This window comes from Oncorhynchus kisutch, linkage group LG15 (assembly GCF_002021735.2).
Source record: "Oncorhynchus kisutch isolate 150728-3 linkage group LG15, Okis_V2, whole genome shotgun sequence".
NCBI classification, from domain to species: Eukaryota; Metazoa; Chordata; class Actinopteri; order Salmoniformes; family Salmonidae; genus Oncorhynchus; species Oncorhynchus kisutch.
Window position 1 is genome coordinate 49,819,644 of NC_034188.2, and position 17,109 is coordinate 49,836,752.

Below are 17,109 nucleotides of genomic sequence, written 5' to 3' on the forward strand. Positions count from 1 at the left end.
GCTATATACAGGGGTACAGGGGAGTCAATGTGCGGGGGTACGGATTAGTCAAGGTAATTTGTAAATGTAGGTAGGGGTAACGTGACTATGCATAGATAATAAACAGCGAGTACCAGCAGTGTAAAAACAAATGGTGGGGTCAATGTACAGTTGAAGTCAGAAGTTTACATATACCTTAGCCAAAGACATTTAAACTCAGTTTTTCACAATTCCTGGCATTTAATCCTAGTAGAAATTCCCTGTCTTAGGTCAGTTAGGATCACCACTTTATTTTAAGAATGTGAAATGTCAGAATAATAGTAGAGAGAATGATTTATTTCAGCTTTTGTTTCTTTCATCACATTCCCAGTGGGTCAGAAGTTTACATACAATCAATTAGTATTTGGTAGCATTGCCTTTAAAATGTTTAACTTGGGTCAAACATTTCGGGTAGCCCTCCACAAGCTTCCCACAATAAGTTGGGTTAATTTTGGCCCATTCCTCCTGACAGAGGTGGTGTAACTGAGTCAGTTTGTAGGCCTCCTTGCTCGCACACACTTTTTCAGTTCTGCCCACAAATATTCTATAGGATTGAGGTCAGGGCTTTGTGATGGCCACTCCAATACCTTTATTTTGTTGTCCTTAAGACATTTTGCCACAACTTTTGAATTATGCACCAGTCCCTCCTGCAGCAAAGCACCCCCACAACATGATGTTGCCACCCCGTGCTTCACGGTTGGGATGGTGTTCTTCGGCCTGCATGCCTCCCCCTTTTTCCTTCAAACATAACAATGGTCATTATGGCCAAACAGTTCTATTTTTGTTTCATCAGACCAGAGGACATTTCTCAAAAAAGTATGATCTTTGTCCCCATGTGCAGTTGTAAACCGTAGTCTGGCTTTTTTATGGCGGTTTTGGAGCAGTGGCTTCTTCCTTGCTGAGCGGCCTTTCAGGTTATGTCGATAGGATTCGTTTTACTGTAGATATAGATACTTCTGTACCTGTTTCCTTCAGCATCTTCACAAGGTTCCTTGCTGTTGTTCTGGGATTGATTTGCACTTTTCGCACCAAAGTACGTTCATCTCTAGGAGACAGAACGCGTCTCCTTCCTGAGCGGTATGACGGCTGCGTGGTCCCATGGTGTTAATACTTGCATACTATTGTTTGTACAGATGAACGTGGTACCTTCAGGCGTTTGGAAATTGCTCCCAAGGATGAACCAGACTTGTGCAGGTCCACAATTTGTTTTCTGAGGTCTTGGCTAATTTCTTTTGATTTTCCATGATGTCAAGCAAAGGCACTGAGTTTGAAGGTAGGCCTTGAAATGCATACGCAGGTACACCTCCAATAGACTCAAATGATTTCAATTAGACTATGAGAAGCTTATAAAGCCATGACATAATTTTCTGGAATTTTCCAAGCTGTTTAAAGGCACAGTCAACTTAGTGTTGGTAAACTTCTGACCCACTGGAATTGTGATACAGTGAATGATAAGTGAAATAATCTGTCTGTCTTGTTAATATTGTTGGAAAAAGTATTTGTGTCATGCACAAAATAGATGTCCTAACCGACTTGCCAAAACTATAGTTTGTTAACAAGAAATTTGTAGAGTGGTTGAAAAATAAGTTTTAATGACTCCAACATGGGTGGCAGGTAGTCTAGTGGTTAGAGCGTTGGACTAGTAACGAAGGTAAAAATCTGTCGTTCTGCCCCTGAACAAGGCAGTTAACCCACTGTTCCTAGGCCATCATTGAAAATAAGAATTTGTTCTTAACTGATTTGCCTAGTTAAATAAAGGTTAAAAAAAACAATAACAATAAGTGTATGGAAACTTCTGACTTCAACTGTAAATAGTCCGGGTGGCCATCTGATTAAATGTTCAGTAGTCTTATGGCTTGAGGTAGGTGCTATTAAGGAGCCTTTTGGTCCTAGACTTGGCGCTCTGGTACCGCTTGCCCGTGCGGTAGCAGAGAGAACAGTCTATGACTTGGGTGACTGGAGTCTATGACAATTTTATGGGCATTCCTCTGACACCGCCTGGTATATAGGTCCTTCATGGCAGGAAGCTTGGCCCCAGTGATGTACTGGGGGGTACGCACTACCCTCTGTAGCGCCTTACGGTCAGATGCCGAGCAGTTGCCATACCAGGCAGTGATGCTCTCAATGGTGCAACTGTAGAACTTTCTGAGGATCTGGGGACCCGTGCAAATATTTTCAGTCTCCTGAGGGGGAATAGGTGTTGTCGTGCCCTCTTCACAGCTGTCTTGGTGTGTTTGGACCATGGTAGCTCGTTGGTGATTTGGACACCAAGGAACTTGAAACTCTCGACCCGCTCCACTACAGCCCCATCGATGATAATGGGGGCCTGTTCGGCCCACCATGATCTGCTCCTTTGTCTTGCACACATTGAGGGAGAGGTTGTTGTCCTGGCACCACACTGCCAGGTCTCTGACCTCCTCCCTATAGGCTCTCTCATCATTGTCGGTAATCACTACCACTGTTGTGTCATTAGCAAACTTAATGATGGTGTTGGAGTCGTGTTTGGCCACGCAGTCGTGGGTGAACAGGGAGTACAGGAGGGGACTAGGTGGGAAAGGGCAGTGTGGAGTGCGATTGAGATTGCGTCATCTATGGATCTGTTGGGGCGGTATGCAAATTGGAGTGGGTCTACGATATCCGGGATGATGCTGTTGATGTGAGCCATGACCAGCCTTTCAAAGCACTTCATGGCTACCGATGTGAGTGCTACGGGGCGGTAGTCATTTAGGCAGGTTACCTTCGCTTCCTTGGGCACAGGTACTATGGTGGTCTGCTTGAAACATGTAGCTATTACAAACTCAGTCAGGGAGAGGATGAAAATGTCAGTGAAGAAACTTGCCAGTTGGTCTGCGCATGCTCTGAGTACATGTCCTGGTAATCCGTCTGGCCCCGGGGCTTTGTGACTGTTGACCTGTTTAAAGGTCTTGCACACATCGGCTACCAAGACCATTATCACACAGTCGTCTGGATCAGCTGGTGCTCTCATGCATGCTTCAGTGTTGCTTGCCTATAAGCGAGCATAAAAGGCATTTAGCTCATCTGGTAGGCTCGCGTCACTGGGCAGCGCGCAGCTGGGTTTGCCTTTGTAGTCCGTAATAATTTTCAAGTCCTGCCACATCTGTTGAGTGTCAGAGTCGGTGTAGTAGGATTCAATCTTAATCCTGTATTGACTCTTTGCCTGTTTGATGGTTCGTAGCGGGATTTCTTATAAGCGTCCGGATTAGTGTCCCACTCCTTGAAAGCGGCAGCTCTAGCCTTTAGATCGATGCGGATGTTGCCTGTAATCCATGGCTCCTGGTTGGGATATGTAGGTACGGTCACGGTTGGGCGACGTCGTAAATGCACTTATTGATGAAGTCGATGACTGTGGTGGTATACTCCTCAATGCCACAGGATGAATCACGGAACATATTCCAGTCTGTGCTAGCAAAACTGTCCTGTAGTGTAGCATCTGCGTCATCTGACCACTTCCGTATTGAGAAAGTCACTGGTACTTCCTGCTTTAGTTTTGATTGTAAGCAGGAATCAATCAGGAGGATAGAATTGTGGTCAGATTTGCCAAATGGATGGTAAGGGAGAGCTTTGTATGTGTCTCTGTGTGTGGAGTAAAGGTGGTCTGGAGTTGTTTTCCCTCTGGTTGCACATGTGACATGCTGGTAGAAATGAGGTAAAACGGATTTAAGTTTGCCTGCATTAAAGTCCCCAGTCACAAGGAGTGCTGCTTCTAGAAGAGTATTTTCTTGTTTGCTTATGGCCTTATACAGCTGGTTGAGTGCGGTCATAGTGCCAGTATCGGTTTGTGGTGATAAATAGACGATTACAAATAATATAGATGAGAACTCTCTTGGTAGATAGTGTGGTCTACAGCTTATCATAAGGTACTCTACCTCAGGCGAGCAATACCTTGAGACACACACCCCAGCCCCTCTTCTTACCAGACGTAGCTTCTCTGTCCTGCATGGAAAATCCCACCAGCTCTATATTATCTGTGTTGTCGTTCAGCCACGACTCAGTGAAACATAAGATATTACAGTTTTTAATGTTCCATTGGTAGGACAGTTTTGATCTTACATCATCCATTTTGTTTTCCAATAATTGGCCAATAGAACGCATGGTAGTGGAGATTTACTTACTTAAATTCTCAGAAGGCAGCCCGATCTCCTCCCCCTTTTTCTCTGACTTTTCTTCACGCAAATTATAGGAATTTGGGCCCGTTCCCAAGAAAGATGTATATCCTTCGCATCGGACTCGTTAAATAAAGAATCTTTGTCCAGTTCGAGGTGAGTAATCGCTTTTCTGATGTCCAGAAGTTATTTTTGGTCATTAGATTTGGTAGCAGCAACATGTGTATGTACAAAATAAGTTTAAAAAAACAAGTTACAAACAACGCGAAAAAACAAACAAAATAGCACAGTTGGTTAGGAGCCCGTAAAAAGGCCGCCATCCCCTCCGGTGCCAATCAAGCACAGCTACACCTCTTTTAGGAGAGTCGAAAGACACAGGCAGATTCGAAAGACACAGGAAGATTCGGAAGACGCAGAGAGATCCGAAAGACACAAAGAGATCCGAAAGACACAGAGAGATCCGAAAGACACAGGGAGATCCGAAAGACACAGGGAGATCCGAAAGACACAGGGAGATCCGAAAGACACAGGGAGATTCGAAAGACCCAGGGAGATTCGAAAGATACTTGAGACAGATATCAGGGGGTTGTGGGAGCTGTTTAGTTAAACATTATCGATCATTGTCTTCTGCTGAAAAAAACATGGCTTTCCTTTCTCTGCCATATCGTGGATTGAGAGTTACCTATTTAACAGAACACAGCAGGAGTTATTAATGGAAGCCTCTCTAACATAAACTAGGTAGAGTTTGGTTTATGTTAGTGAGTAAACCTGTCTTTTGACCTTCCACCAGTATTAAGTAAAGCCTGTGTGTCTACGTATGTTGATGACACACATCACCTACCACAGCCAGTGAAATCACTGCAACACTGAACAACGAGCTGTAGTCAGTTCTAGAATGGGTGGCAGGTAATTAGCTAGTCCTAAACATATCGAAAACTAAAAGCTTTGTATTTGTGACCAAGCATTAGCTAAACCCTAAACCTAATATTGTAATGAATAATGTGGCAATTGAGCAAGTTGAGGAACTGCTTGGTGTAACCCTAGATTGTAAACTGACATGGTCACAACATATTGATGCAACGGTAGCGAAGATGGGGAGAGGTCTGTCCGTGATAAAGCACTGCTCTGATTTCTTGACATCACAATCAACCAAACAAGTCCGACAGGCCTTAGTTTTATCACAGATGAACTACTGCACAGCTATATAGTCAATGCCACAAAGAAGCACATAGGAAAATTGACTGCATCACTACTTGTCTTTGTGAGAGGTATTGCCATGTTGAAAGTAGCTAATACACAGCTCTGACACCCATACATACCCCACAAGATATGCCACCAGGGGTCTCTTCACAGTCCCAAAGTCCAGAACAGACTATGGGAAACGCACAGTACTACATACAGCCATGACTACATGGAACTCTCTTCCACATCAAGTAACTCAAGCAAGCAGTAAAATAATTAAAAAAATAAAACAACACCTCATAGCATAACATGGAATGCGAAGAGACACACACACAAACACACACACACGCACACTCTAAAACACACTCTACACACACACTTGTTAATGTTGAGGTATTGTGTATTTTATTTTGTACATTTGTATTAAGAGAGTAATAATGTAACAATATATTGTATAATGTACTGTTTTATTTAAGATGTAGGCTGTTGTTGTGTTTTGTTGTAAGGTAATTGATTTAACCCCGTTTGGACCCTAGGAAGAGTACGGGGATCCTAATAAATACTAAATATCAGCATAGATAGATCGCCTCTAAAAATGAAATATGCGGTAACACAGTCTAATATAACTGTGTAGGAGTATAGCGTTTGACTCAGTGGGCTACTGTCATTTACCTTGAACCATACAGTGTGTGTGGGCAGGGAGGACAGAGCGTTGCATGTGGCCATCAGCTCCTCTCCCTGGGCCATGACATGGGTGTCTTTGGGAATCAATATAGCCGGATCCAGATCTATGGACACACAACATCCAATGTTAAGAACACTGCTACACTACTCTATATACAGTAGGCCAATGTTGGTAACCAGATCGAAGGAGCACAGGTATACATTGTTCACATCCAGTTTCACATTCCCAACCCACAGTTTGAGAACCAGTGCACTACATTCCACTACATTTCACTACTACTGCAATAATTAGGCCAGGAGTTTTTCCCAGAGCCAGGGAATAATTCCTGGTGCTACTAATAAGATCACAAAGAGGGCCCTAAAGTTTTTTCCCGGTCATGTCACAACTCCTGGTGCTACTAACAATGACTAACGTCCCAGAAATGTCCCGGAAGTACAGGACAGTTGTACCAGAGTAATGTCTCACTCACAGTCGACGAAGAGCTCTGTTTGCCCGAGGCTTTCTTCATACGTATCCAGGTCCAGTGCTGTACACATGATGTTGCCGTTGCTTTGCCGTGTCACGTTTTTCAGGACCAATACGTTCAGATCAGATTCCAGCTCCTCCTACAGAGAGACAGTGGCATTTATAACATACATCAACAGTGTTGTGTATGACCAAAGACACACACACACACAAACACACACACACACACACACACACACACACACACACACACACACACACACACACACACACACACACACAGGTATAGGCCCATCCAATCACTTACAGTAAACACATGTTAGAGTACATAAACAGTACATAGTTCTGTTTATAGTTGGAGACAGAAAGCATTTTATTTAACATTTCTACATGGACTAGGAGATAGGCAAGGGTTTCTTACCATATTGTGCATGAATGTAAAGAGTGGTTGAGGATTCCCGTCGGCACGGCAATGGACCTCAACTGTGTCTCCTTCTTTGACACTGCCCTTTGGTGACTCCACCCACACATCAAGAGAAGTGGTTGGATCTGAAGAGATTTTTACATCCATTCGATTTAACCTTTATTTATCCAGGCAAGTCAACAAGATTCTAATTCTCGTTGACAAATATGACTTGGAAATTGGCAAGTATGGCCATATAAAGTACAGGACAAGAGAAACTTGACAGAAACACGTGGCGACAGCACAAAGAGTCAGAAAATAAAAAACGTTGCACGGGGGCATAGTTACTTGTATTTAAGATTCATGCTTCTCGTTGAGACTGAACAAGATTTGAGATGGCACTGTGCTTGTGTACATCTGTGACTGTGCATGTGTATAGTTTTCTACTGTCTCCATATGAGGGGGAACACATTAAGATTGTGGCACAGTAGACTCACAGTAGACAGTGATGTTGATCTTGTTGGTTTCAGTCATCTTGGTTCCACCGGGGACAAGGTAGCTGACTTCGCAGTAGAAGAACGAATCCTTGTCTTTCTTGACCACATTCAGGTGAAGTTCACTCTGGACAGTGTACAGACCACTGGACTCCTTAGTGACCAGGGTCCCCACAATGACCCCTGTGAGACATGCAGCACATATTGAAAACAGAGAACTTGAGTTACTGTAGAAGTGTAGCTGCTTACACATGTTGATGCATCCCCAATGGCCTTGGTTGGGAGAGAGAATACATGGGGTGGTTTACTATCACATACTTTTGTCTTCTATTTTTAATATTTTCCACAGCCACATCTCATATTCAGGCACATGAAACAGACATCTATTTCTCCAACAGGCTGTCATACTAATCCGTAGATCATTGTTCTTCAATTTCACTGTCAAATTCCTGACTGACATCAATCTGCCTTTCACCTTTGATAACCCCAAAGTTATTCCTTGTGAGATCACGAGGCATGTTTACAACATTCTAAATGTGTTTATTATTGTCACGTTGCCAGCACAAAAAAAGCAGGAAGAAGTTTCACATAGCGTAGATACTAATGTGTCTATGGGCCAAGCCTTAGTAGTACTCACCGTCTTGTGTGTTCTGCAGTGAGCTCTGGTCACGGTACCAAGTGATGTTGGGCCTGGGGTAGCCGTTCTTAGCCTCACAGCTCCCTATCTGTGGAGAAAAATGACGTTACATGGACAGTGTAAACCCTTTTCTCCTGAAAACCATGTACTCGATTTCGGGGATAAAAAGCTCAATGTTTTTTTGTAAAACCGACATACTTTCATTTCGCTAAATGTCAGTGTTACAAGCCCTCAAAAGTTACAAGCCCTTACCTTATCCCCATGCTATAACCTGAGGTCCTCACTGTCTATCGCTAACAATGTGGTTTTTCGTTTGTTCGTCTTTACCTTAGTTGGGTACTCATTGCTGACAGAGATCCCAGATTCCTCCCCCGTGATGATTGGACGATCAGGTGACGCTAGAGAGGAACAATGGATTACATCAAATAGAGAGCAATAGCTAGAATACGGAAGCTTTATAAGCATGCCACATGCTTTTTAGTCCAGGACTAGGCTAAATTGGGTCCAGGAAACTGGCCCTAGGAATGGGTGCATCACGCTCTTACCGAACACCTTGAGCACAGTGCGTCCCTCGTCGCTACCGTCTGACCTCCCGTTGACGTGGCAGATGAACTCTAGCTCATCCTCCAGCTTCACGTCCCTGATGGTCAGCACAACCTCGCTGCTATTCCCCATCCCCTTCACACTGATCTTGTCTGTGAACTGCCCGCCCCGGTCGACTACCTGCATGGTGCCGTTTCCGTAGTAGATCCTCAAGCGGACATTGGTCTTCGTGATCTACGATCCAAGTCGAAGATCATCGTCAAAGTCAATTGGAAAACAGGGCAGAGACAGAGGGACGAATCCTTGAGATCCATGGGTGTAAAGTAAATATTTGTGCCCATGTAAATCTCCCATTTACATCGATGTTAGCTGATGCATAAATGTACAGATGTAGGTTAGGAATCAGCCCATAGAGCTAAGAGAGCATGTGTTCATTTGTGAAACAGGGATCTGAGATGGAAGGGATGTGTGCTAAAGCACTAACAGATTTTGCAACCAGGCTAATGTGCGTGTGTGTGTGCGCGTGTGTCCATGTTCATGCATTTGTGTGTGGGACTACTCACCATGTACCACTGGATAATGACGTTGTCGGGGCTGTCTGAGACCGTGAACATGCATGTGATCTGGGCCGTGTCCCCCAGAAACACCTCCACTCTGTCCTCCATGTTCACCTGCACCTTGGCCCAGGCTGCTGTAAAGACACAGAGAAACAAGCCACATGTTTGAGATCATTTACAGCAGGCAGAGTGGGCAGAATCAGTCACGTTTAAAGACCCTTTTCACAATGATGTGAAAGTTTGTAGTTTTGATCATACTTAGTAATAATTTCTGTACCAACATTAAAGATGGCCTCCGCAGTAGGGGGAAACAGCACCGATTGCCGCCACACCACCATCTTCTATCAATGAAAAAACTGTGTTTGTTGCTTGCAGTAACTTCTTTGTTGTTGTAATATCACAAACGGACATTGCTGTTTCACCATTAACACACACACACACACACAGGCCTGGCCTGATATGGTCGGAGCTGAAAAAAAGCAACAAAAAGCTCATAATGGTCAAAGAAAAAAAGAAGCAATGACAGGAATTCTGGGAGCCCACCCATGTCCATGGTAATGTTCTGCATTCCAGTGTGTCACCGTTTAGGAGGGAAGAAAGACTCAATTTACAGACAGCATAGTGAGCCAGTGTTCGGTTCTCTCACAGAGGAATGAGTGGTTCTTCCCTCCAAGCGTGTCTAGGACGACACACAGACCAGAAGGGCCATTATGCACTTTACACACAATATTAAAGCAGGCTCCTTCCTATAGCCTCTAGGTTGGCAATGACCCCTTGCTGTGCCTATAGACTTTTCTGCCCAGATCCAGCGTTAATTAGATACTTTCAGAAGCCTGAGTTAAGAGTTAAGGAAGAAATATGGCAACTCAATCGTGTTTGTGTGTGTGTGTGTGTGTGTGTGTGTATGCGGGGGTGGGTGGACAGTGTGTCTTTGTGTGTCTTATTGGATGCATGGTCTACGTACTACGTGGTCTACGTACTGTATGTACGTGTGCGTGTCTTCCTTTTCCCTTTAACAGGTGAGACAGTTCACATGGAGGGCACAGTAATACTCACTGAGCACGTTTGACCTCAACAACACAGTGACAGGCAGGTTATTATCTCTCCGCCCTGTCCTGCACCAACAGTAAATCACACACACACCAGAGGCTAATGGAGGAAGAAGGATGTTGTCTTATTATAGTGATTCAATTAGGTATTCCCACAAAAACATTTCCTGTGCATTAGCAACGTAACAACAGGCCAATGCTGACTCACTCTGAACAGGCTTGTGTGTGTCCAGTGCTTGACTTGGACTGAAATAGGTGGTGGTACTCATGTTATATTAAGGTGCAGGAACTCCACAATACTTTTGAGCTAATATTCTGTAAGACGAACAGGAGATCAAGCAGTAGAACACTTTAGGTGCTTGTACTCAGCTCCGGTGAGCTCCTGCCCAAGTCAAGGACTGTGTGTGTGTCCACGTGCATGCATTTGTGTGTGTAAACAAAGGGACAGGGGGGGGGGGGGGAGATTCTTCAAAGTAGCCACCCTTTGCCTTGACAGCTTTGCACACTCTTGGCATTTTCTCAACCAGCTTCATCAGGTAGTCAGCTGGAATGCATTTCAATTAACAGGTGTGCCTTGATAAAAGTTCATTTGTGGAATTCCTTTCCTTCTTAATGCATTTGAGCCAATCAGTTGTGTTGTGACAAGGTCGATGTGATATACAGAATATAGCCAAAAAGACAAAGTCCATATCAAAACTGTGAAGAACAGCTCAAAAAAAGCAAAGAGAAATGACAGTCCATCATTACTTTAAGACATGGTCAGTCAATGCAGAAAATGTCAAGAACTTTGAAAGTTTATTCAAGTGCAGTCGCAAAAACCATCAATCGCTATGATGAAACTGGCTCCCATGAGGAACGCCACAGGAAAGGAAGACCCAGAGTTACCTCTGCTACAGGGGATAAGTTCATTAGAGTTACCAGCCTCAGAAATTGCAGCCCAAATAAATGCTTCACAGAGTTCAAGTAACAGACACATCTCAACATCAACTGTTCAGAGGAGACTGTGTGAATCAAGCCTTCATGGTCGAATTGCTGCAAAGAAGCCACTACTAAATGACACAAGAGAAACTTGCTCCGGTGGAAATATGTACTTTGGTCTGATGAGTCCAAATTTGAGATTTTTGATCTCCGTAAGTGTGGTTCCCGCCCTGAAGCATGGAGGAGGTGTGATGGTGTGGAGGTGATTTGCTGGTGACACTGTCAGTGATTTATTTATAATTCAGGCACACTTAACCAGCATGGCTATCATAGCATTCTACAGCGATATGCCATGATAGTCCCATCGCTTATTGGGACTATCATGTTTTTCAACAGGACAATGACCCAACACACCTCCAGTGTAAGGGCTATTTGACTAAGAAGGAGAATGATGGAGTGCTGTATCAGATGACCTGGCCTCCACAATCACCCGACCTCAACCCAATTGAGATGGTTTGGGATAAGTTGGACCACAGAGTGAAGGAAAAGCAGCCAACATGTGCTCAGCATATGTGGGAACTCCTTCAAGGCTGTTGGAAAAGCATTCCAGGTGAAGCTGGTTGAAAAAATGCCAAGAGTGTGCAAAGCTGTCATACTTTGAAGAATCTCAAAGTATATATTTAGATTTGTTTAAAATTGGTTACTACATATGTTTTATTTCATAGTTTTGATGTCTTCACTATTATTCTCCAATGTAGAAAATAGTTCAAATAAAGAAAAACCCTTGAATGAGTAGGTGTTGCCAAACTTTTGACTGGTACTATATTAAGAGTTATTGATGGCCGGGATGCCAGAATGTGAGAGGAGCTGTGCCCCTTGTCCACACTCTGCACATGTGAGGTGAGTACCTTCATGTGAGTACCTTCATGTGAGTACCTTCATGTGCAGAAGAGATACGTTCAAACATTATGTAGCCCTTATTAAGGCTTTATGAATGCAGCCTACTGTAAGGTGTTACCAAGACCTTTCTCCCATGGTATTTAGGCATCATCTTACCTAACATTGAAGATAATTATCACATGGTATAGCATTATTTCGCAAATAAACAAAATGCTTGAAACCAGCAGTTGAAAACATCCTTTCATCATTATGACATTAAACGCTTTGCAGGTTTTAAAATGTGATTACCTAGTAGACTAGACTGGACACATTAAGAATGTCTTAAAAAAAGGTTTCATGAAAAAAAAAGTGGCTTCAAACACAGCATTGTTCACGGTAGTCAGAGTTTAGCTGGAGGCAGTTGTCTGCATACCTAAGAATCAACCTCCTTGAACATCATAATTGAGTCTAATTACGACAAAAGAGTCTGAGACACGTCTGGAGCTGGCTGACAACTCTGATTATTTCTAGGTGTTGACATGCTCTCTGACAGAAGACGAGAGATTAAAAGCAGTGACATTACAATGCACTAGCAAGGAAGTCACTGTTGATTGTTCAAGTGAGGAACCGGAAGTGTTCCAGCTGTCCATGCTCAATCAGTGGGCTTGCCAACAAAGCGTGGCATAATTACACCAGATAACAGAAACAAGCATTTTCAGGTTAACTATTCATTATTGTTACTGCTTTCAAAAGGCATGTAAAGGCGGAGCCCTCTTTTTCAGGCCATATTATATCAAATATTTTGCACACCAGACCTTGATGTATTTGTAGACATAACTCCTGCCTGCAAACACCTAGTGCTGAGCGATAATCTGAAATGTAGGTTATTTATCGGTTTTTAAACGACTAATTGATGACATAGGTTCAATTATTTGAATTCCATTTGGTGTGGTTCGGGGTTTTTCTGTGACCGCAATGCGGACATCGTACAGCTCCTCTCGAGATAAACACTCACGTGTTTGACAACAGCTGGTAATTGACGCGCTGTACTTAAATGACCTATGGCGGGAGTCAACGCAATAACGCACTAGATCATGCATTCGGAGTAATGTTTTTGAGATTTCACATACTATAACGCTTTCTTTTTTTCCTTCCCCTAACCTGCTGTGGAAAAACAAAAAACTGAATCGCAAGACAGGTAGATGAGACATGGCACTGGCTTTTCAAAGCCTGGAATGTGTTTTGACTCAAAGGGATGGATGGAGGGACACGCCCTACCCGCCTCCCTCTCTCTGTCCATCTGTCTGTCTGTCTAGCTAGCCTGGCTTTAGGGGTGTGGGGCACTCACACCACCTCTTATCTCTTCATATACTGTATCTCCCCATCTAATCCGCTTCAAGGTCTCACCTTTCAACTAGCATAACCACTGGACCTTGACAGGATATATGGGTTTCAACCACACTAGCCAAAGACCTGCATTGTTAAATTACATACCATCAGAGTCTCCGCAGTCATTTTAGGGATTCAATTCATGTTGCCACTGAGGTTTTCAATGAAGATTTTCAATTATGGATGATGTCCTTGTGATTTCCTAACTGAGAGACCTGTCATCTGACAATACTGCTCATCCCTATCATCTGGCTTGGGGGGCTATGGAGTGGTACAAATCCCTGTGAGGGGGAGGGTGTGGCTGTGGATTCAGATCTGTGTTGAGACTCCCCCAACAACCAACCTCTACCTCTAAATAAAGCTTCACCTTACCAATCAAACGTGAAACATTCAACTTAAGCAAGTTTATGCTCTGGGGGCCCGTGAACTTGACCTGAAGACATGATTCCACCAGTATACAGACTACACACGTTAAAGGCAACCTGCCAGATTTACAGCATTTGAGATCGACACACATCTACACACACACATACACACACCACATTATAGTACATATATACACGGTAAGGAATCTTTCTGCACATCCATTGGAGAGTCATTCTTCCCTTGACTTTACATCTGTTTATGTTTCAATAAGTGATTGAGTATTACTCTCTAGAGGCAGTTGTGAAGAGAATCATTTGTATTTGAAAAGTCTTCATATACACTGCATATAGTACCACAAAGAATGTTCGTATATAATGCCTACAATGTATTTCATCTACTCTGATTGATCTTCCAGTCAGGTGAGTGTGTCCCTGTGTAGCTGTAAAGTCTGGCACGCTAGATGAATATAATATAATATTTAGATATAAGCTGTGGATTCTCCCCACTAAAAATAAATCCATTCTTTATTTATAGTGGACTTTACCCTGGTCTTCGGTAAACTGAAATTTCACAAATCTAAAATGATTCGTTAGGATGAACGGTACAGTTTAGGAACCAGGAGGACAGAAAGCAGCTATTCCATGCGTTCTCCTCATTTCCCCCATAGATGTTCGTTATAGAATTTGATCACTGCACGATACAGTGCATTCGGAAAGTTTTCAGAAACCCTTCACTTTGTCCACATTTTGTTACTTCACAGCCTTAAACAGAAACAGGATGCACCTAAGCTCAATTTCGAGTCTCATAGCAAAGGGCCTGATTTCTTAAGTAAGTAAGGTATTTTTTAATATAGTTTTTTAAAATACATTTCAAACATTTCAAAAAAACTGATTTTGCTTTGTCATTATGGGGTATTGTGTGTAGATTGTTGAGGATTTTTATTTATTGGATCCATTTTAGAATAAGGCTGTAACATAACAAAATGTGGAAAAGGGAAGGGGTCTGAATACTTTCCGAGTGCATTGTATATGTTTCCATACATACTCATATACACCACTCATTGTTCATAATGACAGTTCACCTCTAAGAATACCAATACCATGTCATGTGTCTTTGCTTACACGATACGGTAGACACTGTACAATACGTTGACCCCCTAAGCATCATAAATAGTCCCCCTACTTTAGTGCCGTGTCAGTGTTCGTGAGAACCTAGGAAACAACATGGCTGGGTTTGTCTGGCCTGTCTGGCTCTAGACCAGGAGAGAGTTGGCACTGGACTTGGCATTGAGAGTTGGCACAGAGTGGTGCTGTAGCCTAGATTCTTAAATTTTGGTGTCATCCTTCGACAGGAGAAATATACTGGATGACAACCGGTGGAGTAACCTCCTGAGAGGGCAACAAAGTTCAAGACCGTGTCAACCCAACACAGAACTGCCTTCTTGTACCACTAGTTTCCCCTGTTGCCTAGAGGTCTTAAAATCCTTAAGAGAGTAGGTCTCTCTCTGAGGCATTCCCAAAGATGCAAATATGAGGACCTTGTCAAGAGCTCGTCAATCAAATGAGTTCTGCTGCTATACCCTCTGTCTGTTCTAACAGGCACCAAAGAAAGAGCTCCCCTTTAATCATCAGAACCATCAAATGCCCTTTTATCTGTCAAAAACACTGATCCTCACAGGTTACGCTGCGCAGGAGTACAATTCGCAGTCAGTCAAGCATGTCTGCACACACAGAACATGTTAAAAGTCACATCATCAAATATGCTTTGGGACTAGACCTTCAAAAGAGAATGGAAAAGTGATCACAGGCGTGCATACTTCAGAGCGAATGAGAAGGGGCCCACTGTGAAGCATCAGACACTAGGACTCTGGCCGCCCCCTAATTATTGCCTGGCTCATTAACTTTAAATATCTTCTTTTGGGATTCTGTTTTATTAGGAGCAGAGTGAAGTCGCCCCTCTAGACACCGGTCTTGAGTCAATTTGGGATTTTTCCCCACTAATTGGTAAGATTAGGTAGGATTGGGGGAGGGGTAGCTGATCCTTGATATGTACCTAGAGGAAACTTCACCCCCAGAGCTTTTAATTAGGGTTGGGGGTTCCTACAACTTCATGCTAGGTTTTGAATAGCAACAGCAGGATGACTGCAGTTATTACCAGACAAACATGTTACACCTCTAGCTATAACCCGGGTTTTCACAAACCTCCCCCCGGGGGCACTTTTTTTTTTTTTCCCTAGCACTACACAGCTGATTCAAATAACCAACTAATCATCAAGCTTTGATTATTTGAATCAGTTGTGTACTGCTAGGGGTAAACATGCACCCGGGGGGCAGGACCGAGTTTGGAAAACCCTGCTATAGAGAACTTAAAAACACATACACACTGTATATCCTTGGCACTGTGACATATGCAGTACCGTATAACATGCTACTTTTATTGTAAAAAACAAAAACAAATCAGCATCAGTGTACGAAACACACGTTCACATTATGTTACTGTAGATTGTGACATATCAAAACTGAACTACCACGTGAACAATTATTGTAATGGCAGTAGTTCTGTAAATGTCTGTCCTTTGCATTAAATTCCGAACAAGTTAGAACAAAAGTGTTACATGATGTGTTCAACAATTGTAACGGTTTTCGTCCTCTACTACCCCATGTCCAGGAGTCCAGAACCCTCTGCTCCTGGTTACCGCGCTGCTTGGTCAAGTTGTGGTGGGTGATTCTGTAACGGTTTTCGTCCTCCTCTTCTGAGGAGGAGTAAGAAGGAGCGGACCAGGAGCGGACCAACCAGTAAGTAAGTGTTCGTCATATTCTTAATCAGAACTGAACACTACACAAACTGAAAACGAAACAGTTCTGTGTGGAAAACACCGTCATAGAAAACAAATCACCCACCACCAAAATGGAGAAAACAGGCTACCTAAGTATGATTCTCAATCAGAGACAACGATCGATAGCTGCCTCGGTACTGTCGATGAGAACTAAGGTCAGAACGTGACAACAATAGAGTAGCCCCTGTCTGAATGTGAATGGCGAACAGGCAAAAGCCCTTGGCCTTGGGCATAATGGACTCAATATAAAGGACCATGAATAAGACATGTTTTCTCACCAAACTTGGTATTTGATACACAGTGGCTACAGAAAAAACACCAGCAGAATCTTTAAAAAACGAAAATATAACAGAGAGACACAGAGATCAAAGAACTATTTTTCTATGCCATCACAGCAACATTGGGTATATTCTGAAATCTCTTGAGACCTAATAACAATGTGTACTGGTCCCAATTCCAGCCATCATTTAATGACACTGTGCTAGCTACGGTAGTGGCGTAACCTTGGGATAACGCTAGTGTTATGGCTGAGCTTCAACTCACCACACCTGCTATATGGTTCCA

At 43.2% G+C, this 17,109-nt stretch overlaps 1 protein-coding gene across 5 annotated transcripts in view; it reads right to left on the reverse strand.

The window, feature by feature from the left end:
- LOC109905384 (cell surface glycoprotein MUC18) overlaps positions 1–17,109 on the reverse strand; it is a 44,114-nt gene that overhangs the window by 6,737 nt on the left and 20,268 nt on the right. For 4 of the 5 annotated variants that reach the window (XM_031790435.1, XM_020502725.2, XM_020502727.2 and 1 more), the window contains exons 3-10: positions 9,115–9,242; positions 8,554–8,785; positions 8,336–8,406; positions 8,009–8,096; positions 7,375–7,554; positions 6,896–7,023; positions 6,479–6,614; positions 5,997–6,112 (exon numbers count right to left, since the gene is read on the reverse strand). In XM_031790435.1, coding sequence (XP_031646295.1) covers positions 5,997–6,112; positions 6,479–6,614; positions 6,896–7,023; positions 7,375–7,554; positions 8,009–8,096; positions 8,336–8,406; positions 8,554–8,785; positions 9,115–9,242 — 1,079 coding nt within the window. The remainder of the gene's footprint in view (positions 1–5,996; positions 6,113–6,478; positions 6,615–6,895; positions 7,024–7,374; positions 7,555–8,008; positions 8,097–8,335; positions 8,407–8,553; positions 8,786–9,114; positions 9,243–17,109) is intronic. The other variant, XM_020502726.2, reaches the window with a different exon arrangement.